The sequence below is a fragment of the Protopterus annectens genome, chromosome 4.part1 (genome assembly GCF_019279795.1).
Source record: "Protopterus annectens isolate FY-2018-M chromosome 4.part1, PAN1.0, whole genome shotgun sequence".
Lineage (NCBI taxonomy): Eukaryota > Metazoa > Chordata > Ceratodontiformes > Protopteridae > Protopterus > Protopterus annectens.
In genome coordinates this window covers 840,355,196-840,382,866 of record NC_056734.1, presented here as the reverse complement: position 1 = coordinate 840,382,866, position 27,671 = coordinate 840,355,196, and the positions used below count along the sequence as shown (strand labels likewise).

Below are 27,671 nucleotides of genomic sequence, written 5' to 3'. Positions count from 1 at the left end.
CAGTAAACACTGAACATCTGCTTCGGGGAGTTAAAAAAACAGTGCTGGTAGTCCAGAGACTATGAGTGGGAACTATACTTTGCACAGTCTAAGGTTGACCTACAAAACAGCACTGCTCAGAGCACAACTGAGTTGCTCCTAGAGCAGCAAGGGGCTGGGAATGGTTGCACTGATAGTTACTTAAGGAAAAACTTATTTTCAGAGTGTTTGCATCTCAACAGGGCACTGCCAACTGCCTCTGTTCTGAGAGCAGCTTCATGCAAATACAAGGTTTAATATAAGCAGGAATAAAGTATAAGGCTATCAATCAATCGGGAAAGCACACAATGAGCCTTCCTTCAGCAATCCCCAACTCAGGTGGGCTTAGATCAGTACACTTCTGCCACAAGAGTGCAGAAAAAAGAAGTTATGTCTTACCATAACGTTCCATCTGAGTTGTTGATCTTCTTCTAGTCAGCACTGATGGGTTCGGTTCTGAGCAGAGTCGGCCTTATTCCAAGCTTACGTGCACCAAAAAACTCTCGAGCTAAGCTGCTAGCTACAATGCCCTTTACTCAGTTACCTCAGATCAAGTTTGCATGCAACATATAGAAGAAGAAGTCAGAGGCCATCTCTGTACAGAAACCCTAATACACCACAAAGACCCAGAAGATCTGCCAGGAACCTTAATAACTTCTTTATCTGAAGTTGTTAATCTTCTTTCTATTCATCACTGATGGGACCGAGTTCCCCAGCTACTTGCAGAAGCTAGGTGGCCCTTATGGAAGAACATTCCTGAAAACCATAGAACCAAAGGTCGCTCTTCTCCTGGAGATCAGATCCAATTTGTAATGCTTGATAAAAGTGTGGGGCTTAGCCCAAATGGCAGCTGCACAAATGTCATCCATGGAGGCCCAACAGTGGAAGGCAACAAATGATGCAATAGCCCTAGTTCAGTGAGCTTTGATTTGGCCAAGCTTCGACCCCTTCATAAGTGAATATGTGAAGGCAATGCAATCCCTGAGCCATTTAGACAAAGTAAATTTCGATACTGCGCCTCCCAATCTAAGACCCGCAAAGGAAATGAAAAGCTGGTCTGACTTGCAAAAGGATTTAGTTCTGTCCAGATAGAAACGTAATTGTCTATGAACATCCAAGGAATGTAGGCAGTATTCTCCTTTGTTGAGTAATTTGGGAAGAACACAGGGAGCTCAATGCACTGGTTAATCGAAAAATCAGAAACCACTTTGGGGAGAAAGGATGGGTTAGTACGAAGTGATACTCTGTCCTTAAGAAATATCAGATAAGAACTCTTGATACATAATGCTTGCAATTCAGAAATTCTTCTGGCTGAAGTTATAGCCACCAGAAATAAGAATTTCCATGACAGGAATTTTAGATCACATGTCGCAGCCGGCTCAAAAGGGGGCAGAGAGAGAGATTGCAGAACCCAGGACAGATTCCATGCCTCCACCGGCTATCTGATGGGAGGCTTGCTGTGGAAAATACCCTTGAGGAAGGACTTGAAAAGGCGAGAGGAAATAAGTGGCACTCCATAAGACCCGTTATGGAAGTTGGAAACAGCTGCTAGATGGACTTGAATGGTGGAAGGCTGAGGCCCCCTTGTCGAACAATTCAGCCAGATAATGAAGAACAGTGGCTACGAGGGCTGAGAACAGGTTTAGTTTCTGATTACGTGACCAAATAGAGAATCTTTTCCATTTGTCCCTGTAAAGTTTCCTGGTGGATGGTTTATGAGAGGCCAAGATAATATCACAGACGGGTGAGGAGAGGGTTTCCTGCCTGGCAACTAACGGAAGTGGAGAAACCAAGCTGTCAGCTTGAGAATGGACAGATTCGGTGAAGTCAGCCCTTGTGGGTGAGATATGAGGTCCTGACAAGTGTCTAGCATCCAAGGAGGTAGAAACAGATCCGGTCGAAGGAAGGGAAACCACATTTGACGAGGCCAGAACGGGGCAATAAGTATCACTTTGCTTCTCAATGGAATAGCTTTCCTTAGAATAAGAGGAATCAGAGGAGAAGCATAAAGGAGACCCGTGGGCCAATCGTGGATTAAAGCATCTCTCGGTGACTCCCCGAGAGGGGGAAAGAGGGCAAAAGTAGCTGCTGCATTTTGTGTTTGAAGGGGAGGTGAAAAGGTCGCAGCATGGCTGGCCCCAACAGCAAAAAATTTCCGCTGCCACACACTGGTTGAGAGACCACTCGTGAGGATGAAGAATACATCTGCTCAGCTTGTCCGCAATCACGTAGGAGCTCCCCAGGATATGCGTTGCAATCAGAAAGAGGTTAGAAGCTATCGCCCACTGCCAGATTCTCATGGCTTCGCGACATACGGGGTAAGATTTGGTCCCTCCCTGTTTTATGTACCAGACTACGGACATGTTGTCCGACTGGACAGCACTTGTTCCGGAAGGAGTGGATGAAAAGCTTGCAATGCCAATAGCACCGCTCTTAACTCCAGGACATTGATATGCAAATTGACCTCTACATCGGACCACATGCCCTGGAATGATTTTCCCTGGAAGTGACCCCGCCCCCCCCACCCCATCAGGGAAGCATCCGTGGTCACCATGGCACTGGGCTGTGGAACCTGGAATGGGCAACACCAAAGATTTTCGTCTGTACTCATCCACCAGAGGAGATCTTGTTTGCAAATGTTGGTGATGAGAATCTGTGAACTCAGGAGGTGAAGACTGGGCATCCACTGGGCCTGAAGAAGCCATTGTAGTAATGTCATGTGTAGTCCGGCTAAGGGAACTATGTGGATGGCTTCAGCCATAGACAGACTTCCCTTGCAGACACCTTTCTTTGACAGAGTATCACTTGAACGTGTGCCCTTAGTCTCTGAAGCCTGTGGAGAGGACGAGAGATCAGGCTTGACTGGGTGTTGAATACTGCCCCTATGAATTCCAGTTGTTGTGAGTTGAAGGTTTGATTTCTCCCAATGTATGGTGATGCCTAGTGACTCCACTAGAGCCAGGGTGCAGTGGAGGGCCCTGACCATAAGACGCTTGGTGGGGGTGGAGAGGAACCAATCGTCTAGGTATGGAAACACCTGGAATTCCTAAAGTCTCAGATGAGCTGTAACCACTGCAAGTCATTTCGTGAACACTCTGGAGGCCGTCGAGAGACCGAAAGGCAGGGCTTTGAATTGGTAGTGATTGGCTCCCAACCAGAAGCGAAGAAGGCTCCTGGATCGCTTGCCCATCTTGATATGGTAATACTCATCCCGTTGATCTAATGAGCACATCCACACACCCTCCCACAGAAAGGGGAGGATGGTTTGAATCGTGACCATGCGTAATTTGGTCTGAACTACCAATTTGTTTAGTTGGCTGAGATCCAGAATGGGCCTCTAGTTCCCTGTTTTCTTTGGCACCAAAACAATTCTTGAGTAGAATGCTGATCTGCGGGACCTGTTGGATGGCTAGTTTTTGACATAGCTTTCGTATTTCAGAAGCTGCCTCTTCCCTTTGACTGGGTGGAACATCGGGAAGGTATTTCGGAGGTCTTGGATAAGTTATTAGGAGAATATGGTAGCCTCTGGTAATGACTCTCTGCACCCACTGATCGTTCGTAATGGAGAGCCAGGCAGCTTGGTGCAGAGAAAAACGTGTCCCGACTGCTTCCAAAGGAAAGCAATCGGGCAGCACCTCAGGAGCGCTGATACGGTCTACCAGAGAAGGAATCTCTGGAGCCCTGGTTCCGGGGACCCCCTCTGCCCCAAAAGGGACATCTTCCATTACTGGAACCTTCTCTGCCTCTGGAGGAGTCCTCACCATGTCAGTCTCGGAAAGGACCTTCAGACTTCTTGTGCCACATCTTTTTGCTCCTCTGATTCCTGGAAAAAGAATGTGGAGGCCTGGAAAAGCATAGGCCAATGGCAGACACGGTCTTCCCGTCTTGCTTGCACCTGGCTAATGTATCCTTGACCTTAGCACCGAACAGAGCAGATGGCTCGATAGGAGCATTTAAAAAGGAAGACTTGAAGGAGTCTGCGAGGTCGCAATTGCGCATCCAGGCGTGGCGTCTCATGACTACGCCTGCACCCACAGCTCTAGCTGCTCCATTGGTTGTGTTTGACAGCAACCTCATGGATTAATTAGATATTGACAATAGGGTGGCAAGTTGGGAAGCAACTTTATCTCGTGCTCCATCCTATACTTGGCCCGCGAGGGTTTCGGAGAGTTCAGAGATAAGATCTCTCTGGAGCCTCGTAAAATGTGCCAGAAAGTTCAGAGACTTAAATGCAAAGGTCGCTGACGCAAAGACTCGTTTCCCTAACCTGTCCACTGCCCGGAACTCTCTGTTGGGTGGGTGAACAGCAGGACTCTCTTTTGCAAGTTCCTTTTTCGGTGGCTGCCGCCACCACCATAGCGTCCACTGGCAAACCTCTAGACCAATGGGGTTGATCCTCTGGAGGGGAGAGTACCTTGTCTGATCTCCTGGGGATGGCCTCAAAGGAATCAGGGTTCTTCCATGCCCATTGCACAATGAGTTTAACCAACTCATTGGCGCGTGGGGGTCACTCAAGAAGTACAGGGCCGAGAGCGAAAGGCCTGCAGGAATACGGATTCCTCCAAGGAAGGGTTGGAGGACTTCCAGTCACCTCTCTGTTTCAAGATTTCCATGATGTCTCTGAAGGAGACAGTCAGGGGGTGACCGCAGGGACCCTTCCCCATCATCGTAGTCCATATCTTCTGTGAGGGACTCCTCTGGGGAGTCCATGTGTTTCCTCTTACACACCCGTTTCCAAGGGGGTTCTTTTGTGGGACAATCCGAAGAAGACTCAGAAAGGGAAATACCCTGGACAGGGGTTTCCTGGGCCTTGTGCTCTCGGAGTCCTGGGGAGGTGGCCTTTGACAGCTGCGTCTCAGCAGGAACTGGGGGAATAACCAATGGAGGAGGATTGCTAGCAGCAAGCACCCTCTCCATCACCCGGAAAGCGGGCCCGCCCCAAGAGGAGTGGGAGCCCGGAACCAAAGACGACAAAATCGGAACCAGGGTCACACCCCGCTCCAGATGGTCCGCCCCCAGAGACGGAGCCTCAAGCAGACTCGGAGGGGTAGTCACCCTCGAATCCAAAGTCGGGACCGACAAAACCTTCGGAACAGAGACGGGAACTGGAAGTTCCACCCCCCCAAGCATGAGATTGAGGAAGGGTGGGTTCCAATGGAACCGACACCCAAAGGGGTCTCGGGGCCTCAGACAGTGTCATTGTCCGCGCCGAGAAAGGGGGTCCTCTAGTAAAAGTTGGATAAATGAGCCTTGGAACCTAGGGATCCAAGGGAGGAGAGTAAGTAAGAGTTGCTGGAGAAATGGACCCAAAGCCAGGAGTTGGATAGGGTCTAGGCGGATTTGAAATTCCCCTGGCAGTCAGCAGCTGGTCAAAAAGGCACACCACATCCAATTTGGAAAGGCTCCTGGTGGATCTCACCGATGCCCCTGAGGGGGAATCAGGCTGGTCCAAAAAGGGGCTGCAGGCTTGTCTGGCAAATGGGTCCACAGTAGATGAGTATCGGGTCCGTGGTGTATCACAGAACGGCACCAACTTTAATTTTGAAACTGGCAACAACGGTATGGTTGGAGCCGTGAACAGGCTCGGAGCCGAGATTACAATAGGGGTGGATGACAAAAACGGTTCGAGGTAGACAGAACTGATATCGAAGCAGAAATGGGCGATGTCAGTGCCGAGACAGAAACTGTTAAGCTGGTCGGAACCGAGGCAGTAAACGGCGCCACAGTCGTCGGTGTCGGGGTAGTTGCCAATGAGGCGACTTCGGTAAGCTTCGCTGGAGCCGGGCTCGGAGCCGATGTAGTAGTCGGCACCGAGGAGGCAGAATGGTGCTCTGATAAGGACTTATGGGCCTTGTGTTTGTGACTTTTACCTCTGTCCCCAGCTGGTGAAGAGAGGTCCGAGCGAGGCCGTTTCTTGTCCATAAAAGGAGAGGATGAGACATCCGTCGCAGAAACAGCCTCCGAAAAAGGCGAAGCAAGTAGGCCCTACAAAATCAGTTTGTTACGACGTTCATTCAGTGTCACACGGGGGTTTTGCCGACAAATGCGGAACCCCCAAACAGTACACACACTCTTCATGGAGGTCACTATTCAGTAGTTTACCACTGCAAGAAGAGCAGTGTTTAAATCCCCGTAGTTCCCTTCTTTTCAGACATCCTAGAACACACACTCACGCAAAAGGAAAAGAGTGAAGAAAGAGGAAATGAAGAAGAAGAAAGAGAGGAAATACCAACGATGGTAACAAGATACCACAAGGGTAGAAAGTTAGAAAATACCAACAATGGTAAGAGAGAGGTACCTCCGGGTAAAGCTGAAACAATATAGATATAAAGAACAGATTATAAAGAGGAAAAAACTTTTACAAAAACCTGTAAATATATCAGAAAAATCACTTGGCTGGAGAGCTCGGTGAAACGCTGCTATATTGTTGCACTGCAAACGAGATCTGGGGTAACTGAGCAAAGGGCATTGTGGGTAGCAGCTTAGCTCGAGAGATTTTTGGTGCACGCAAGCTTGGTATAAGGCTGACTCTGTTCCGAGGGCTTGGAACCGAACCCATCAGTGATGAATAGGAAGATGATTAACAACTTCAGATATAACCTTCTCAATGTAAAATGGCTGGTTTTGTAGCCCAAATGTAAGCAAGCACACAATCTAAATTCAGCAGCACTGAATCTAGTAAATACAGTGTAACATGGAACTTAAAAGCAACAGTACAGATTTAAAAGTGCAGAAATGCAGCAAAATTATCAGCAAAGACACAGTAAGTAAATACATCACAGTAAACAATGTGCAAATAATGCTTAAATGATGCTTATTTTTGTTTTTTCAGCAATAGATGGTTTTTGGAAATCAGCAGAATCTCTCAGTCACTCTAGAGTAGTCATCAAACGAACATCAGCTTTGATTAAATGAGGCTTAACTCTAGCTCTCACTATCGCCTTACAGGAACTTACCAGAATTCGGTGTGATGTGGCAGTGAAACAGTCTTGGTCATAAGCCTTTAGAAAGCACAACTCGCTTCAAAAAGGGAGCTACTAGATGGTTTGAAGGTCAAAAACTACACACCTAGTCAGCTCCCTAGAGACACCTGATCTGTCTCCAGAAGATACCCTCAGTGGAGGCTAGGCATACAAGACAAAGGGTTCTACCTCAAACACCTAGTGCACAAACAGCTATAGTCTTTGCTGAAGAGATGTTACTCCTACAATCAGACTTGGAGACATACAGCACCATTCCTGTGCAAGCAATTTTCTTCTGAAACAAAACAGATTCCAAGGTCATCTGGGAGAAAGGGCTGAAGAAAAAGCATATTCTTAAGGCTTTATTAGGAAGACTCACAGCAAGGGTGATCATGCATACGTAATACTCTAGCTTTTCAGGATCTTTTAATCAAACAAGCAGGTTCTGACAGGTGAAACTCAGAATAATTGAGTACAGAATTGCATAAACAGTACTGCTAGGGAAACAAAATTAAAGGAGGGGCTCACAAAAGTTATATGTAGATAGCAGACAACAGAGAAAGGAGAGAGCATGAAGTCACAATGCAGAAATATGCTAGTGTTTTAACACAGCAATCAGTGTCTCATAACTGACGATGTTGTAAAACTTAGTGTTCATAATTCCAGACAGTTAGTGATGCATTTTACAACCAAGGATGACATGACACTATACTCCATCATTTAGTGGAATCACATATACAGTATTTCACCAAGTTCAAAAAATAAACATTTATGACCATGGAATTGTTCTTGGCTCACTATCATCCTGGTCACAATTACATAAACTCAAAGTTTAAAAAAATAAAATAAAAAGTCTACCTTTCTTTTTCATTTTCTTTTTTGATGGCACAGATGAAGCTTCTAGAGCAGCTGCAAACGAATCATCCTCTCTGACAGCACCAGATGAACCTAAAAGAAGAATTATATTACTAAAGTTTACATGCTGCATGCACTTTTATCTTCACAAATGCTACTACCCGAAAAGTAATCTCACTTAATATGATCAAATTTAGAAAAAATAAGATTCAAATGCAGCAACTTAACATACAACGTACACAAATGATTCAGATAGCTGGGAGCAGCCCAAGTAAAATTTGATCGTGCAATATGTAGCACCACAGGTGCTTCAAAGGGAATGAACACCCATCACACACAGTGTAAACCTCAAATTGGACCACTTAGGAAAAAAACTTCTTCAACAGAACCAACCCAGACCAACAAAATGCAAACAGAGTTGCAAGGTATGAAGCAACTAACTTAGAAACTCCACAGTTCATTGTACAGCACAAAAGCAGTAGGTCCACATCAGAAATGCTGAGCACAATCCAAGTAGTGCATGACTCATAGGAATAAAACTGCAGGACCTGATCAAAATATATACAACAGATTAGTGGGCAACAATGTTCTTAAACAATTCTGAGCTCCAGCATAAACAAGTAGCAGGAGTTAATTGAGGTATTGGGTCATAAGGGACAGCTAACTGAAGGAGGACTGTTCTACAAAAAAAAACATTCTGGATGTGGTCCACATCGCGGGGGAGGGGGTCATGGATGTTCAGGTGACTATTCGATTAGTCAAGAGTGACCATGCCACTGTGTGGTTTAGGGTGGTTGCAGGGTAAATATGTAGACTAACATGACAACCTGGAATATGCTGCTCTGCAAAATTCAAAATGAGTTAGGGGACTAGTAGAATGGGTCAGACAGGAAGAGGAAAACAACAAGAATGGCTTCAAATTTAAATTGTGGCTCCACAGGAATCTGCGCTAGCAATCACAAAAGATGAGGCATACAGATGTGGAAATGAGGACCTAATGGGAGCGGCACAGTACCAGAACACTATGAAAAATGAAACAACTGGGAAATATATCAAAGAGGGCTGAGTAGAAAAAAATGCAAGAGGAGCAAGGTATTTTATAATAGCAAAAAAAAAAAGGATAGGGACAGACCTATAAAGAAAGAGCAACGGATTGATAGCAGTTCACACAAAACTTGGTGGCAGCACACATACTGAAGAAAACGTTTACTTTAGGCTTCACAAAGATGTATAAGGGGAGAATGACACACTGGGAAAGAGGCATGGCAGAGTGGGAAGACCACTGGACAAACACCAGGAGATGGGGAGGGGAACCAAGATGGCACAAAGACCAGAATGTCTACCTCCCAGATTCCTTGGGAATCTGCCCAGAGTGGTAGCAGATCCCCTGATGGAGGTCTTCAAACAGATAACAGGCCAGTACAAAATTAACTGAGGAATGCAAAACAAGAAGTTTGGTATCCTTGTACAAGGAAGCAACAGGAAACATCCAGAGAACTGCAGGGATTTTAGGCTAACAGCAGTCATATGGAAAGTTTTGGAGAGAATCATGGGGAGAAATGTGGATGCCTTCCTGAAGAAGTCTCTCTAGGCACAGGAACCAACATGGAGCTGTCATTCAAACCTGCCTCAGTTTTAATTTATAATGATTGACTGGTTTGGTTATTTATTTACATCTGCAAAGTGAAAATGTCATAGCTTCTTACTAAGCTTACAACCAAAGGAGACTACTGAAAAACAGCCACATCACCCAATATTGGTAGGAGAATACCAGTGACCTCCATTAAATAAACTTCATCCACATATTTGTCTTTGTTTACCGGGAAAATCCAACTGGGTAATACCCATTTTCAGCGGAGGTCCAGGGAGAAAAGCTCCATTTCTTACACTGCATTATACCAAGTTCCAGTTAAACACAACGTAGTTGCATCTCTATTTACATTTATACACAAACAGAAGTTACATTTATACATTCTAAGATTTTAGAAGTGGATGTTATTAAAAAGAAAGCTCACATTCAACTTAGAGAATTGTATAGGCAGCAGTTATATATAAAAATTATTTTGGCATTTCAGTGAGAGGTTAAGAGTATTCTGCTTAAGGACAGTATCATATACTGAACACAAAGTCTTAACCTTGTGATATGCAGGACCAGGGACTGGTAAAAAGAGAATCGTACCCACAGACTCAAGAAAATATTTATTTTATCATGGTTTGATATTTCCAACATTTTAACACCACTCTGGGACTACTGTACAGGTTTTTCAGGTTTTTAAACATGTCTATATATAATTTCCAAGTCTGACCACATAGCGTCTAGCATCTTAAAGTGATCCTGATTGTTTAGCCTGCCACTAGGTATCCCACAATGCAGTGCTTGTATGTAAAAAATTACATCACGCAGGCCTCTTTCTTCTTAAAGCTTTTGTCACTGCATTGATTTCACATGTATACACTGCTGTCTTTCAGTCAGTTTTAAGTAACATTTCATGCTGTTCAATGACTACCTAAAGCACAAAACAGTGCAAATGTCACAGAACAGACTTTCAAAGTGCGTTTTACTGCTGCTTCTTTTTAGAATGGCTAATTGCAGTGTTTTGTGAAGCCTGAATTGTACTATTTCAACTCATTTCACATCCCCCTTCACACCTAACTTCCCTAGCTGTCAAAGTGCTAAGAGTAATTTGAGCTGTGACCTGCTGAGATTGACAGCTCACAGCAAGAGACTTGACTCATGTACTATTTCCTTGTTCCAGCCTTTACTTTCTGTATGGGTAGGGGAAGGACTGGGGGAGCAGTGACATCACAGCATGGGTGGGTTTTTAGGATGGTCGTGGTGATGTCAGTTTGGGGAGGGAATTGGCCAGAAAACTACCTGTATTCACTGGCCTTGGTGACATCAATTAATTGGAGACTGAAGCAAGATTTTCCAGGGAGGGATAAAAGTTTTTTGAAAGTGAAACCACCACAGTATGGTAAGGTACTGTTCAAGTGGAGAGCAACAGTTGATTTAAAATATTTTAAATGCTGTATTGCCATTTATTCATAGCAGGGACTGTAAATAGGGAGAAAAAAATGACAAAAGTTGAACATTTAATAACAGAATCCCGTTGTTGTCCTTTAAGACATTGTTTAAATAGTGGTTTAAAAATATTGAGTTTGTTGGAGTACTGAGAGCACGAGCCTCCTGCAACATTATTTGACTTATTTGTAAGTAATAAGAATTTGTTAAAATTGCAGGGCTCCCCTTGCTGGACAGTAGTAAGTTTTGTAGTAAAGGGCATTTTTCTGGATGACGAATGAGTATCTGATGTAGTTACTCGTGAATATGTTAGGCAATTCTGTAATACAAGCTAGTTTAATTGCATTAAGCTATGACAATGATAGGTCCTATGAGGTAGATTGACAGTAAATTTAGCTATTTTATTGTAGCAGGAAAAAAAGTTTATTTCTTTCAATATTGTATAAGCTTGTTAGGATAGGAGCAGTGTTTAAGAGTTGGCAATAAGAAGGTGGTGGCTAAAGTTTTTCTTGCAGTCTCTTTAGGAATCCACTGTCCTATAAAGGAAGCCTAGTTTCTGGGAAGTAGATTTCATGGTGTACAGTATATGCTGGTCATATTTGAAATTGTCCTCTATTATAACTCACAGACATTTACTGTAATTACAGTTTCAGTGACAGTATTATTTGCTAACTTTAGGGTAAAAGACTGTTTTTGATTTTGACAACTTTTTGAGGTAAAAAGCATTAACTTACTTTTCTTGGAGTGGAGTAGGAGGTTTGATTCTTTGAGCCAGGTTTCTACAGAGGAGAAAGATTTTGGGGTAACGTCTTGGAGCTTATTTACTATTGAGGCCACACATATTAATGTTGGCTCGTCTGCATACTGAGCCAAACTAGCATGAGTAGAGGTAATTAACAAATATAGTAAATAGGAGACGTGGTGCAGCGGTAACATTGTTGCCTCACAGCAAGAAGTTCTCCCGTTCGATTCTTGGCTGGAGTGCGGGGAGTGCCTTCTGTGTGGAGTCTGCATGTCCTCCCTGCAGTTGGGTGGGCATTCGAAAGACATGCATAAATGGGTGTGCCTTCACTGAAGGTTGAACGTCGAGCTGGCACCTCAGCGTTCGTCAAAATCTACTGCCAATCTTTAGCGGACCAGAGTTCCGCTGTGGCGACCCCTAACCGGGAAAAGCCGAAAGACAACAACAACATTAAATAGGAGACGACCCAGTTCAGAGCCTTGAGGGATACCTGTAGTAACTGGATGAAAAGATGAGTAGGTTTGTTGCATTCCAGATAGGTAACTATGAAACCACAACAAGAAATATTGTGATCCTACTGAAGAGAGTCAAATGAGCAGCTGCTGGTGGGAAACAGTGTCCATCATGTCCTTTGACAAGTCTAAGAACATGATGGACACAAGCAGAGCATTGTTTGTATATGTTGTTTATTATATTGGAAAAATGCAGTAGTAATGCTTTGCTGGGGCCTAAAGCCATGTTGTGCTTCTGAGAACAGGTTATTTTAGGTTAGGTACTGCATCAGCTGCATATGGATGCATTTCTCTAATATTTTGGAGGAGGAGGAAGAGAATCACTATTGGTCTGTAGTCATTAAATTCAGTAGATGTGCCTCCTTTATGCAGTGGCATGATATAGGGTTTTTTCCACAATGATGGGACGCATCTTTCTGCTATGGACCTATAAATTAGTATGTTCATAGAGAAGGTTACAACTTCTGCAGGCATTTTTAGGTAGTCATGATATTCCAGGTGAAAACTTGCAATAGCCAGCCAGACTGTTTTTTTTTAAAGTTTGCTATTGAAGTACTCTGCTTTATAGGCAAGGACAGACTATTTAAGAAATGTGGGATAAGTTTGGTTACGTATCTGTTATGCCATCTGGTGCTGTTGTTGATGTGGGTAGTTACGAGTTCAGGTTTCTAGAATAGGCATTTGCTTTATGACTCATTCTATTTAGGTGAAATAGTTCAGAGGGTCCTGGGTCGTTCATAGCACAGAAGATTAAGCAGAAATCATCCATCAGCAGTCTGTATCGTCAGCGATTAGAAGAACATGGCTTTTGATCTACAGAGTAGTTAGCACAACTTGAGGTCTTTACGGTGAGAAAACACTGAGGTCTTTCAAGCCCGTTTATGTACTGAAACTGAACAACCCATTTTCAGCAGAGTTCTAGGAAGACAATCTCCATACATTACCAACACAGAGCAATTAATGTTGCATAATATAACTCATTGTTCACAGAAGTAACTGTACATTACACAAAACACTTAAATCTGTGGAAGAAGACAGCTTGAACAAATACCAAATAGCTTATCAAAACAAAACTAATGACAATGACTGAGAACATAATGAGGCATGGTAAACAGAACTAAAGACAAAATAAGAGCTACAGATACAATGAATAGATAATGAAGAGGATGATACCAAACAGCACAATTTTATATTAATACAACAAATACAATCACAATGCAATCAAAATGAATTTTCAGGGAAATGAAGTCAGAAGTACTAAAAACTAAGCTGATGCTATCATTAAGGCAGAAGGCAAAATTGTTGAATGTAACAAAGGTAAATGGAGGCAATATGATAACAGAGCCATTGGGTAAGAAAAAAAGTCTGAATATATATTGCTGCATACTGTGATACATCAAGAAAAACCAATACGCAAGATGAATTAAATTATTCCACAACTGCAAATTCAAGTAGAATAAAATTAGACCAAGTTTCTTTTTAAAAAAATGTTTATAACTGATGCATCTCAAAGCAGGAAACAACTGATTCATAATTTAGATAAAGCAAAAGAATGTCTGGAGTTACCATATGTATCAAGTTCTGAGGAGACAGACTATCCAACCTACAAGGTCAAAGGCCTCAAGAAGTCAGCCTTTATGTAATAATGTCAGACAAGGAGGGACAATCATGAATACAAGCAGCTTATAGGAAGAAATGTAACTTGACTTGCATGAGATGTTTACCAAATTCAAGCCAAATAATGTGGTGTGGGACCAGCTATACTGATCTGAAGCAAAGCAAGCTACTTTGTCATATGCTTGTTCCAGTCTGACAGAGGGAAAGAACAATTGTGTAAGCTGCAGTTGACCATAACAGTAAGTGTTCAAATTCCTCACTGCTTAAGTTGCCTTTAGGATACATGGGTTGATTCCCTACCCAGGAAAAATCAACTGGCCAGCTTCAGAAAGCTCTGACAACCCCACCACTACCACCTCACCTCCCACCCCCAACACACACCTTCACTCTAAAGTACAGTTTTGTACCTACCATAAATGTAGATGTTCCACTGCTGCAGTCATCACACTTGGGTTATCCTGCCGTCAGGCGGTCCCGCAGTCGGCCAGAGTTCCAAAGTCTTGGTCCGGCATCGGTTGATGTCGCTTCTTTCCTGACGTCAGAGCGCCAAGGGTATATAAGAGGCATCCGACGTCATTTTCCTCAGTTTTTCTTGCCCCAGATGTCAGGTGCCCCCCAGTAGGTAGGCAATACATATTGCTAATTAAACATGTAATGGAAATAAAAGGAATACCTTTCATTACAAGCAAATACACCACAAAGGTTGTTCAAGATAGAAAGGTATAGAAAAGTGCAGCTAGGTCAGAGGGGATGGAGGGAGGATAACCTGGACTGCAGCAGTGGAACACTCGAACATCTACATTTATGGTAGGTACAAAACTGTACTATGTTCATCGTGTTGCACTGCTGCAGTCATCACACTTTGGTTGAATCCCAAAGCTAAGGATGGGCGGTGGAACTAAACAGGGTTTGGAGAAGCCAGTAGGCCATGCAGAACTGCAGTGGCAAAGCCAGCTCTGGTTTTAGAGTATAGAGGTAAATGATAGTGCTTGGTGAAGGTGTGCACCTGAACTCCAAGTTGCAGCCTCCAAGATATCCTTGGTTGGTACCCCTCTGAGAAAGGCTGCTGATGTAGCTGTAGCCCTGTTGGAATGGGGGCTAATGTTAGTAGGAACAGGTTTCCAATGACGTTAATAAATTCTTTTAGCGATTCATTTCGCCTACAGTGTTCGCGTGGTTGCGGTTTCCCCTACTGACTTATTTGAAGTTTTTTGGTTTGTGTTTAAGTCAGTTGGGCCACCTTTTTGTGTACTGGTTTATTTATGGCGACTCCTCTGGGGGAGACCAAATCCACGAACACTACGGACATCACGTTCCGGACAGAGGTTGGCGAAATTCGGAAACTTACTGGCCAACTTACACAACTCATAGAACTTCTTTTGCCTTTAAGCCAAGGATTCAAATCCAATCATACGAGTCCCAACACTTTGTCGGGCTCCACGGCAGTTCCTCTACCACCCAGAGAACTTAATCAGGATGGTACAACCCGGTCTATGGAAGTTCACTCTAGTGCAACATCCACTGACTTTCGGGTTACTCCTAGAGTGTTACGTTCTAACCTTCCTGAAAATAACGAACTAGAGACAAATGTTCATTTTGAACAACCATCGACATTTCAGGAGTGGATACAGACAAAACCTATATTCAATATCGACGGAAGGAGCAGAACTGACACAGCGCAAAATAATACTTTTGCTGAACAGCTAGCAGCATTACAGACTTCACTTTATAGGTATAAGACTTTACAATTGGACAATTTGTATTTGCATGAATGTTTACGTAAAAAATTAGTCCCTAAGGGACTTAAATACCCTAACAATGTCGTAGAGGGTAGCGAATTTCATCAGGAACTTATTAAGGCATTTAACCAGTGTGGCTTTGACATAGTTCAAGCTATTATTAAAAAGAATGAGCACGATATGCGCAATTTGGAGAAAAACATTGATAGGTATAATGAATTTGTTACAAATTACTTGCTATTCACTGTTGAACAGGACAAGAAAAAGTACTATGATACAAGGGCACAAATTGACAAAAAATGTGATGAGATATTACACAGAAAATACAAAAAGCTTGACAGGGATATCAAAGAGTACCAGGAGGGGTGCCAATATCCCAAACCCCCACCGGTACATCCTAGGTTTTATGATAAGGGCCAAAAAGGTATAAATACGTCTTGTCCCCAGGAATTTCCCCATAACAATTCCAACTTGGGGAGTGTAGATAACAACCATGAAGGGGACTATTTAGAACAAGATGTTTTACCTAGGAGATCAGAAAGAATTAGAAATCAACACAACAATTACCATTTTTCCCCAGCTCGCCCTCCCCAACAACAGGGAGGGAGATACAAAACGAGCAGGAATCAGAGCAGATATTGGAAATGGTAGAAGATATAGAGGCCATCAATATTGAATTGCAAGGAGAAAACTTTTCTGTAGTTAACAGAGCAGGGTATTATATTTACAACTACAGTGATATCCCTATAACCAACACATTTTTTGATTTGTTTACTAAGGGCTTCAAGTATGTTCCACACAAAAACAGCAACATTACTCAAGTTATTCTGGATCTTAAAATATTTATTAGAAAACTTAACCTGGAAAACTTGTTGGGAAGTAACACTAGTTATGATACTTCGATTCCACATAGAACCAGTACATATAACCCACCTGTACATCTTCAATTAAAAAATCTAGAGAATAGGATTGAGGATAAATTGAGAACAAGTTGTAAAAACTATAGATATTCTCACAATTTAACTGTAGCAGAACAGGAATTACTAATTCATCTCAGTCATAATCCAGAAATAAGAATCATGGAACCCGATAAGGGGGTGGTACTGTCCTAATGGACAAACATACATATGACAGCAAAATGTATGCTATTCTACATGACCATAATCGTTATACATCTGTTTCTATAAATGAAATACATATTTCATATAAAAAGATAAAATTTGCCATTAAGGATTTATTAGAGCAGGATGTTATTGATTATAATACACACAAATTTTTAGAAAATGAGTACCCTAGAGTACCAGCAATTTTTGGGGTACCCAAAATACACAAGGACATTACCAACCCGCCGTTGAGACCCATAGTGTCAGCTGAGGGTTCTATTATTTCATCTTTATCTAAACTATTAGATAAAAAACTCAAAACATTTTGGGGTAGAGAATCACATCTGTTAAAGGATTCTTGGGAATTCCTGAGTAAAATAACACCAAAACATTATGTTCCCATTTTAGTATTTCTTACTATAGATGTTGTTGACCTCTTTTCAGTTATTCCGCACCAACAGGGTTTATTGTGGCTTGAAGAGGCCCTGAGAGAAAAAACCAACGTGAATGAAAATGACATTTATTTAACTCTTGAATTAGCCGAACTAGTATTAAATAATAATTTTTTATATTTTTCGGGGGAATATTTCAAACAGACTTCTGGTGTACCCATGGGCGCTAATTGTGCTCCTACATATGCAGACATTATACTGATTGTCTGGGAAAAGAAATATGTCTTGAATAGTAAATATCACACCAACTGGATTTTTTATTCCAGATTTTTAAACGACATATGTATCTTTTGGACAGGATCTATTGATAATGTTTCGGAATTTATTCATTACTTAAACAACACCACTGATTTTTTGTTCTTTACTCATCAGATACATTTCAACAAGGTTAATTATTTAGATGTATCACTTTCAGTACAGGACAATGGCTTCAAATCGGCTATTTATAGGAAGCCTACTTTCTCCAATAGTTACATTCATTATAATAGTTCACACCCAAGACACCAGAAATATAGTATAGTCAAAGGACAGACAATACATTAGGGTCTCAAGAATGACCTCGGATGAAAATGAATTTAAATCGGAATGTATCAAACTCTTGGACATGTTTCGCGAAAGAGGATACCCCGATAAATTTGTCAATGACATTAAACATGAGGTTATACAAGGCAGAACAACTAAATTTAAGCCTATTTTGGGAACAGGCACTTTAGAGAAAAACACTGGCAAGTTTGATTATTTAAAATATGACTTTCAATATAATAAGGCCTTTGTAACTCAATACAGTGCAAATTCTGGTATTATCAGGAAAATTATCAATGACGAGTGGATGATTTTTAGGGATATAACAGATCTTAACATGTTCAAGAATAAAAATGTAAATGTTGTATATAGAAAAGGGAACAACATCAAGAACATTCTTGAATATGAACCTGATATAAATAGATATTCAAATCAACGAAAGGGCACATACAAGTGTGGAAATTGTCCACAGTGTAGATTTATTTCTAACACTGATAAAATCCACTTAATGTCCAGAAATAGGTGGATCAGCGCTACTTCTTATTCCAATTGTAACAGCCAGAGACTTATATATATATGGCTATTTGCCAACAATGCCAAGCATTTTATGTTGGCAAAACAGAAAAATCCTTAAAAAGGAGGATCTATGAACACACCTACGAGACAGCCAAAAATAATTCAAAAAATGCCTTATATCGTCACTCTTTGACATGTACATCTGCCAATTTTCTATTCTTTGTTCGTGAGATGATGGCTAGAGATAACAGAGGAGGACCTTGGGAAACTAAACTAGAACATAAAGAAACCTGTTGGCAGATAACATTAGAAGCCAACAGGTTTCCAGGTTTAAACAATACTATCTCTATTGCTCCACTTCTCAAGTTAAAAGCAGGCAGAATATAAAACATCATTTGCATATACATAATAATATATCAGTTTTTTACATGTAGTGAATACAACAAACTCAAAAAACCTTCTATATTTAACATAGTATTATGCTAAGATAGATATATATATATATGTGTTCATTTATTATTTATTAATATTTTTCGCTTTTTATTTAATATTGTATATGAATGTTCATGAATTTCATGAACTATATTTATTTATTTTTTAAGCATATTAATGTATACAAGCACCAGTATGTAAAGAATTTCCCATGGTGGACATTACCATTTTAAATTTTAATTGTTTCATTGTCTAATCAATTTGTTAATACTATATAAGAAGAGTTGGTACATTTAGTGCTTTTTATCTGATGAAGTCAAGCAACTGCATGACGAAAACGTTTTACAAGTGTATTTTATGAACGTTAATAAATTCTTTTAGTGATTCATTTCGCCTACAGTGTTCGCGTAGTTGCAGTTTCCTCTACTGACTTATTTGAAGTTTTTTGGTTTGTGTTTAAGTCAGTTGGGCCACCTTTTTGCGTACCTGTTGGAATGGGGCCTAATGTTAGTAGGAACAGGTTTCCCATGATGTGTGTAGCAGAAACGGATACAATGTCCTATCCATTTTGAAATGGTCTGTTTTGAGATAGCTTTTCCTTGTGAGCCTGCAGCATAGTATACAAAGAGCTGGTCAGATTTTCTGAAAGCCTTAGTTTTATCCAAGTAGTAACGTAATTGCCTGTGAATGTCCAAGGAATGCAGGAGCCTTTCTCCTTTGTTCTGGGGGTTTGGGAAAAAGGTGGGAAAATGAATGGTTTGGTTTAGGGCCACACTGGATACCACCTATGGCATAAAAGAAGGGTTAGTTCGTACAGCGACTGTCTTGATGGAAAATGAGGAAAGGCTCCACTGCCATTAGGGCTTGTAGCTCTGAGACTCTTCGTGCTGAAGTTATTGCTAGCAGCAGGGCAGATTTCCATGATAGAAACTGTAAATCAGCTGTAAAAGCTGGTTCAAAAGGCAGTAGAGTAAGCTTTTCCAGGACAAAGTTGAGATCCCAAGTTGGTGTTGGTGCTCTCCGGGGTGGTCTTATGTTCTTAGCCCCTCTGAGGTACTGTCTTAGCAGTGGATGTGAAAATATAGGAGGATCCGTGTTGTAGTGAGCTGAAATCGCTGAGGCGTGGATCTTAATAGATGAAAAAGAAAGTCCTTTGTGCAACATCTCAGTCAAATATTGTAAAATCTGAGGAATATTTGGAACAAGGGGGTTTTGGCCTTTAGCCTGGTTCCAGGCGCAAAATCTTTTCCATTTGTCTGAATAGGTTTTCCTGGTGCTGGGCCTCCTGGCCTCAAGAATGACATCCATAACAGCTTTAGGGAGATGTGTTTGCTGATTGCTTAGGTAATTTGCCATGCAGCCAGATTTAAAGTCTTGAGCTGGCTGTGTAGAATTTGATTGTTTTGCTGAGTGAGCAGGTGAGGAATATGAGGCAAAATCCATGGTGGGCCTTGAGCCATCTTCCTTAGTATTGGATACCAGTGTTGGCGTGGCCAGTCTGGAGCAATGAGTATCATTTGTGGCCTCTCTAATCTGGCTTTCAGCAGCACCTTTGCTAGGAGAGGTAGTGGAGGAAAGGCATACACTGTTAATGTTTTCCAACTGAATGAGAGGGTGTCCACTTTCCAAGCTAGTGGGTGGTATGTCCTTGTGCAAGATTTCCGAAGTTGGCAGTTTTGGGGGTTGGCAAACAGATCAATGTCTGGGCACCCCCATTTCTGAGTTATCATTGCAAATACTTGTGGATCTAGTTTCCACTCGTGAGGATCCATGATGTTTCTGCTTAGATCGTCTGCCAATGTGTTTTTCTTTCCTGGCAGGAATTGTGCTTGTAGTTGAACTTGGTAAGAGAGTGCTGTGTCCCACAAGGTCATTGCTTGCCTGCATAGGGGGTAGGAGTGTGTGCCCCCTTGCTTGTTTATGTACCACATTACCTTGGAGTTGTCTGTCTTTATTAGGAGTTGTCCTGGTTGTAGGAGGTCCTTGAAAGCTGTTAGGGCATTTAGTACAGCTAGCATTTCTTTTTGATTGACATGCAGATTCCTTTGATCTGTAGACCATTTGCCCTGAATGCACTGTCCTGCCATGTGTGCTCCCCATGCATAATCTGATGCATCTGTTATCATTTGCCTGGGCGTGGGTAAGGTAAAAGGCTGATCCTTGTTGAGGTGACATGCCTGAGCCCACCATAGAAACTCCTGTTGAAGACAGGGAATGAGTGGTATCACTGTCTCCAAGCTGTGGCTGTGTTGAGTCCATACGCTTTTCAGGTACCATTGTAATTTCCTCATATGCAGTTTTGCAAATGGTATTAGTAGCATGCAAGATGCCATGAATCCCAAGGCCTGCAGAATTTTTCTTGCAGGGAGTTGGATCTTTGTTGCCATCATTTTGATGTACAGAGTCAGTTGTTCTTGCTTGTCTGGCATGAGATAAGCCATCTGGGCCTTTGTATTTAAGCTGGCATCCAGGAATATTATGTGTTGTGAGGGCACTAGTTTTGATTTATTTTCGTTTACTGTGTACCCTAGGCAACTTAATAGGTGTTTGACAAACACCAGATGCTTTAAAAGAGTGTCCTTGCTGTCGGCTTGAATAAGGCAGTCGTCCAGGTATGGATATATTTGAATTCCTCTTTGTCTGCAGTATGCAATTACTGGTGCCAGGCATTTTGTGAAGACCCTGGGCGCAGTAGATAAGCCAAAGGGCAGTGCAGAGAATTGATAATGAGTTGAACCTGCAATAAAGCGGAGGAATCTTCTGCAATTTCGTCTGATAGGGACATGCAGGTATGCCTCCTTGAGGTCCAACGTTACTAGCCAAGGCTTCTTGCCCAGCGTGGGAAGAAGTTGCTGTAGTGTTAGCATCTTGAATTTGGGTACTTGCAGATAGGTGTTTAGAATTGTGAGGTCCATAATGGGTCTCCAGGCTTTGTCCTTTCTGGGAACTAGAGACAGTCTTGAGTAAAATCCTTGTCCTTGCTCCTGTGTAGGTACCTGCTGAATGGCTCTCATGTCCATGAGAGCTGTAATTTGTTTTTGAGCCTCTGCCCATTGATTTGGTGGCAGGTTTGGCATTCCTTTTATCCTTGGTAAAGTGTGAAAATGGAATCTGTATTATTGTGAGACAATATTTAGGACCCATTTGTCTTTTGTGATGATGTGCCAATTGTTTGCAAAAAGTGCTAATTTTCCTCCCAAGGGAGCTGCCAAGAGAGATTTGCTTGGCAGTCTGAGGGTTAAGTCATTGTGTTTGTCTTCTGATAGCTTGGGACCTGTCTTCTCCTCCTTTCTGGGTTGTGGGACCCCATTGTCGACGCTTGTAGGGGCCTTGTGACTGACCTCTGCCCCTTGGGCATCTGTATTTGCCCCTCTGTGGTCTGTCAGAAGTTGGAAAGGACCAGTTTTTTGATGGCCAATTTCTGCTGAAACGAGGGGGTTGAACCTGTAAAAAATCCTTGACCGTCTGCATAGATTTCGCCTTATCCTCCATTTTCTTTAAAACCTCTTCTGCTTTTACACCAAATAAAACATCCTGCTGTAGAGGTGCATCCAATAACTTTGCTTTAACATGATCAGGTAGGGTTTGTTCTTTTAACCAAGCATGTCTACATATGACAAACCCAGTCACTGCTGCTCTACAGGAAGCCTCCAATTAATCAAATCCACATTGCAAAGTATGTTTTCCCACTTGTTCAGCTGCATACAACAAATCTTGCATTTCTTTGAAATCAGGCTGCTCTGAATGTGTGATCATTTTTTGTTTTAATTGAGACATCGGGTATTGCTGATATTTCAGCATGTGAAACTGGCAATTTAAGGCCCTCATGGCTAGAGTAGCTGAGGTATATACTTTCTTTCCCCATCTGTCTAGTGCTCTGGAATCCCTTTCAGAGGGTACAGGATTTTTAGCAATAGAGGCCTTAACCCCTTTGGGACCCTGGGAAATGTTTTCTGGGTCAGCAACAGGGCTTTTATATAAGAATTTGTGTGAGTCAGGGACTCTGTAGTATCTGTCAGGTTTGGCTGGTGCAGGCGGTAGAGAGTCTGGGTTAAGGCTAGATTCTAAATAATCATCATCCACAATGTCTAACACAGGCGGAATAGCCAGTGGTCTGTGCTGGGGCAGTAAAAGGAACTCTCGGAGCCTTTTCTTAGAATCAGAATAATCCTGGCCTTCCCAGTGGAAATGTTCCCTCATGGTATGTAAAGTTTCCCCAAAAGAGTAGTCCTCTGGGGGAGATGCTGAGGGAATAAACTCTTCAGCATCAGAATCTTCATAAGGGGGAAAAGAGTATTCCTGTTCCTCTGAAGAATCTGAGGAAATTGAGACCTGGTCAGTGGAAGCGTAATCCTCCTCCTGTCTTGGCCTTTTATCAGGAGGGAGATGAGAACCCCTGATTAGGGTTATTAAATCTTCAGCCATCTTATGCATCTGTTTCTTAGGCATGGGGCCTTGTACTGGAGACTGCTGTACAGTCTTTTTTGCTTTTAAAAGAGTTTTCAGCTTTGCATAGGACTTAATGGTGAGTGTAGTTGGTCTGAAGACACCTTCTGCAAGTGAAGGTGTTTCAACTGCACCAGAATCACCTTCAGGCCTGGAGTCGGAAGGGGCTAAAGATGAAGGTTGTGGAGGCCTAGTAGTCTCCGCTTGGGAATCGGAAGCCGTCTGGGGATGTTCATCATGCATACAGCTGCAGTCATAACAGATGGGTTCTCCTGCCGTCAGGCGGGTCCTCGGTCGGCCGAATTCCAAAGTCTAGGTCCGGCGTCGGTTGTCGTCGCTTCTTCCCTGACGTCAGTGCGACAGGGGTATAAAAGAACCAGCCGACACCATTTTCTTCAGTCTTTCTTGCCGCGCGGTGCCCGAAGCAGAAGCAGTTCGCAAGTGCCGGTCGGCCAGCTCCTGAGATTATGAAAATTTGGAAACTGAAGTCTTCTTAAAAGCTAAGTACCCCGTTGGGGAAACTTTTCTTGCCTCAGACCGATGTCAGACAAAGTTAATAATTGCATTTCTTGTGGGAAGCAAATACCGCATAAGGATTTCCATTCCCTCTGTACTCCTTGCTTAGGCCCAGACCACGACGTCTCGGTCTGTCACTTTTGTGCTACGTTCAACAAACGCACTATTAAGCGTCGGGCGGAGTTCGCCCAGCATTTTTTTGGGAAAGCATTTAACTATACTATGTCGTCGGATACTCCGACTCGGTTTTGTCTAAAAAACGCAAAGACAAGGACCGACACTCGAGGTCCGCGGCCTCTACCGACACCACGCCAAAGCCGACTACACGTGGTCCGGTTCTTAGCGAGGCGCCTACGCAGCCCCTGATTACCGACGACACATCTTTGGTGGTGTCGCCTGTACCCGAGGTCGCAGGCGCCTCAGCCCACACCCCGACTACAGATACTGAAGCCACTCTTGGCGTTGAAACACAGAATGTGGACAGGTCCACCTCCACTCAAGGTGTCTTCAGACCTTCCTCTTCTTTCTCCATCAAGGCTTTCACCAAGTCTAAAGCAACCATGCACTCTAAGAGACCAGCTACACAGGGCCCATCTCCAGGCCCCATGCCTAAGAAACAGATGCTTAAAATGGCTGAGGATTCAATTACTCTTATCAGAGGTTCTCAGCCACCTCCGGACAAAAGGTCCAGAGTAGAGGAAGATTCCCCCTCCTCTGATCAGGGCTCCATTATTTCAGAACACTCTGATGATCAGGAACAGTCTTACTCCCCTTTTGAAGAATCTGATACAGAGGAGTCTATTCCTTCTGTATCCCCCCCTGAGGATTACTCATTTGGGGAAACTTTGCATACCTTAAGGGAACACTTCCACTGGGAAGGCCAGGATTATTCAGATTCCAAGAAAAGGCTCAGGGAATTTCTTTTGCTACCCCAGCACAGGCCTCTGGCTATACCTCCTGTCTTGGACATCCTAGATGATGTTTACTCGGAGGCCTGCCTTAACCCGGACTCTCTACCTCCAGCTCCAGTTAAGCCTGAAAGGTACTACAGGGTTCCTGACTCACACCAATTTCTATACAAAAGCCATGCTGCTGACCTAGAAACCATCTCACAGGGGCCCAAGGGAGTTAAGGCCTCCATTGCCAAAAATCCATTGCCTTCCGAGAGAGATTCCAGATCCTTAGAAAGGTGGGGGGAAAAGGTATATACCTCGGCTACCTTATCCATGAGGGCCTTAAACTGTCAGTTTCATATGCTAAAATACCAACAGTTTTTGTTATCACAATTGAAAAGTAAAATGTCACAACCTGAACAACCAGACTTGAAGGAGTTGCAGGATTTGATGCATAGTGCAGAACAAGTGGGTAAACATACCTTACAATGTGGTTTTGATGCTCTAGGGGCCTCATGTAGAGCTGCTGTTACAGGCTCAGTCATACGTAGGCATGCCTGGCTCAAGGAACAAGCCTTGCCTGATCATGTCAAAGCTAAATTACTAGACACCCCTCTTCAAAAGGATGTACTATTTGGGGCTAATGCTGAGGAAGTATTACGGAGAATGGAGGAAAAGGCTAAATCAATGCAAACTGTGAAAGAATTTCTGCAGGTTCAACCCCCACGTTTTAGTAGAAATTGGCCTTCCAAAAACTGGTCCTTTCCTGCCACAGACAGACCCCAAAGAGGCAGATACAGGCGCCCGAGGGGCAGAGGACAATCACAAGGATCGCATAGAGGCAGACAATGGCAAGCTCCTACACAAAGAGGTGGTGAGGACAACTCGCAATCTTTCAGAAAGCAAACCCAATGACTTTCCCCTTTGCATGCCAACCAGGTCTCAAATGGCAGCCCCTTAGGAGGAAAGCTGGCACTATTGTCAAAAATTGGCATGTTGTCACAAAGGACAAATGGATCCTGGACATTATAAACAGAGGCTACAAATTCCATTTTCATACCCTTCCAAAAATGAGAGGAATGCCAAACCTACCACACAATCAAAGGGCAGAGGCACAAAGGCAAATTTCAGATCTCATAAACATGAAAGCTATTCAAGAGGTACCTACACACGAACAAGGTCAAGGTTTTTATTCCAGGCTATTTCTGGTGCCAAGGAAGGGAAAAGATTGGAGACCTATTTTGGATCTTTCCATCCTAAACACATTCCTACTCGCACCAAAATTCAAGATGCTCACTCTACAGCAACTTCTTCCCATGCTGGGCAAGGAGTCTTGGCTGGTAACATTGGACCTCAAGGAGGCATACCTGCATGTCCCAATCAGACAAAATTGCAGAAGATACCTCAGATTTCTTGCAGGTTCAACCCATTATCAATTCTCTGCATTGCCCTTTGGCTTATCTACTGCCCAGAGTATTCACGAAATGCCTGGCATCAGTAATTGCCTACTGCAGACTTCAAGGGATACAAATATACCCTTATTTGGACGACTGCCTGATCCAAGCAGACAGCAAGCACATTCTTCTGAAACATCTGGCTTATGTAATAATGTTATTAAACTCTCTGGGATACACAGTCAACAAAGAGAAATCAAGGCTAATACCCTCTCGAAGATAATTTTCCTGGGTGCCAATTTGGACACAAACACCCAGATGGCTTACCTCACGCCAGAGAAGCAGGGCAACTAATTCAATACTTCAGAACACTGGCAAATTGCACCAGGCTGACTGCAAGGAAAATCCTGCAGGCTCTGGGATTCATGGCATCTTGCATCTTACTAATCCCATGTGCAAAGCTGCATATGAGAAAACTACAATGGTACCTAAAAAACATATGGTCTCAACACAGCCACAGTTTGGAAACAATAATACCACTAATTCCATGTCTGCAAAAGGAATTTCTGTGGTGGGCTCAAGCATGTCAAACAAACACAGGACTTCCATTCAGCAAGCCTCAAGCAAATCAAGTCATCACAACAGACGCCTCGGACTACGCCTGGGGGGTGCACATGACAGACCGGTGTATTCAGGGCAAATGGTCCCAAAAAGAAAAGCACCTTCGCATCAATCAAAAAGAAATGCTAGCAGTAATAAATGCTATTATAGCTTTCAAGGACCTTCTACAACCAGGTCAACTATTGATAAGAACGGACAACACCACAGTTATGTGGTACATAAACAAGCAGGGAGGAACACATTCTTACCCCCTATGCAGTCTGGCCATGTCACTTTGGAACATGGCCATGGACTTACAAATGGAACTATAAGCACAGTACTTGCCAGGCAAGGAAAACACGCTGGCAGACAACCTAAGCAGGAATATGACAGATCCACATGAATGGAAGTTGCATCCAAAAGTTTTTACAGAAATAATCCAAGAATGGGGAAGGCCAGACATAGATCTCTTTGCCTCGCACAAAAATCATCAATTGACAAAATTCTGCTCAAGGATCTTCCATCCAAAGGCCTGGAGAGTGGACGCTCTCTCTTTCAGTTGGACATCAATGACAGTTTATGCCTTCCCGCCTCTTCCTCTGCTGCCCAAAGTCCTATTGAAGACCAGAGCAGACAGACCAAAGATGATAATCATTGCTCCGGACTGGCCAAGGCAACACTGGTACCCACTCCTGAGGAGCCTGACGCATTCCCCACCATGGACCCTGCCTCTAATGCCTCTTCTTCTGACTCAGCACAGCTTCAAAACTCTTCACAGTCAGCTAAAAACACTCAATCTAGCCGCATGGAAGATTCCTTAGCATCACAGCAGGCCCTACTCTCCAAGGAGGTGCAGGATGTCATTTTGGAGGCCAGAAGACCATCAACTAGAAAAGCTTACTCCGCAAAATGGAAACGTTTTTGTGTCTGGAATGAAAAAAAGGGCCAGAACCCTGGAAAACTGAATTTACCTCAAATACTACAATATTTGGCTGAACTGCTAAGCAGTGGACTTTCGTTCTCCTCCATCAAAATCCATGCCTCAGCCATTTCTGCAGAATACAACACTGATCCACCTTTATTCTCTCACCCTCTCAAGACAGTTCCTCAGAGGGGCTAAGAATTTAAGACCTCCAAGGAAACAACCAATACCTGCTTGGGATCTTAATTTCATTCTGGAAAACTGACCTTGCCTCCTTTTGAGCCAGCTGCCTCATCAGATTTGCAATATTTGTCCTGGAAAACAGCTTTCCTTCTGGCTATCACTTCAGCTCATAGAGTTTCAGAACTACAGGCTCTCATGGCTGTCCAGCCTTTTATCATCTTCCAT

At 42.9% G+C, this 27,671-nt stretch overlaps 1 protein-coding gene across 1 annotated transcript in view; it reads right to left on the bottom strand.

Moving 5' to 3' along the window:
* Positions 1-27,671, bottom strand: part of HLTF (helicase like transcription factor) — a gene marked incomplete in the record, with an annotated part of 1,324,997 nt that overhangs the window by 643,429 nt on the left and 653,897 nt on the right. The window contains 1 exon segment of the mRNA XM_044070619.1: positions 7,839-7,928. Coding sequence (XP_043926554.1) covers positions 7,839-7,928 — 90 coding nt within the window.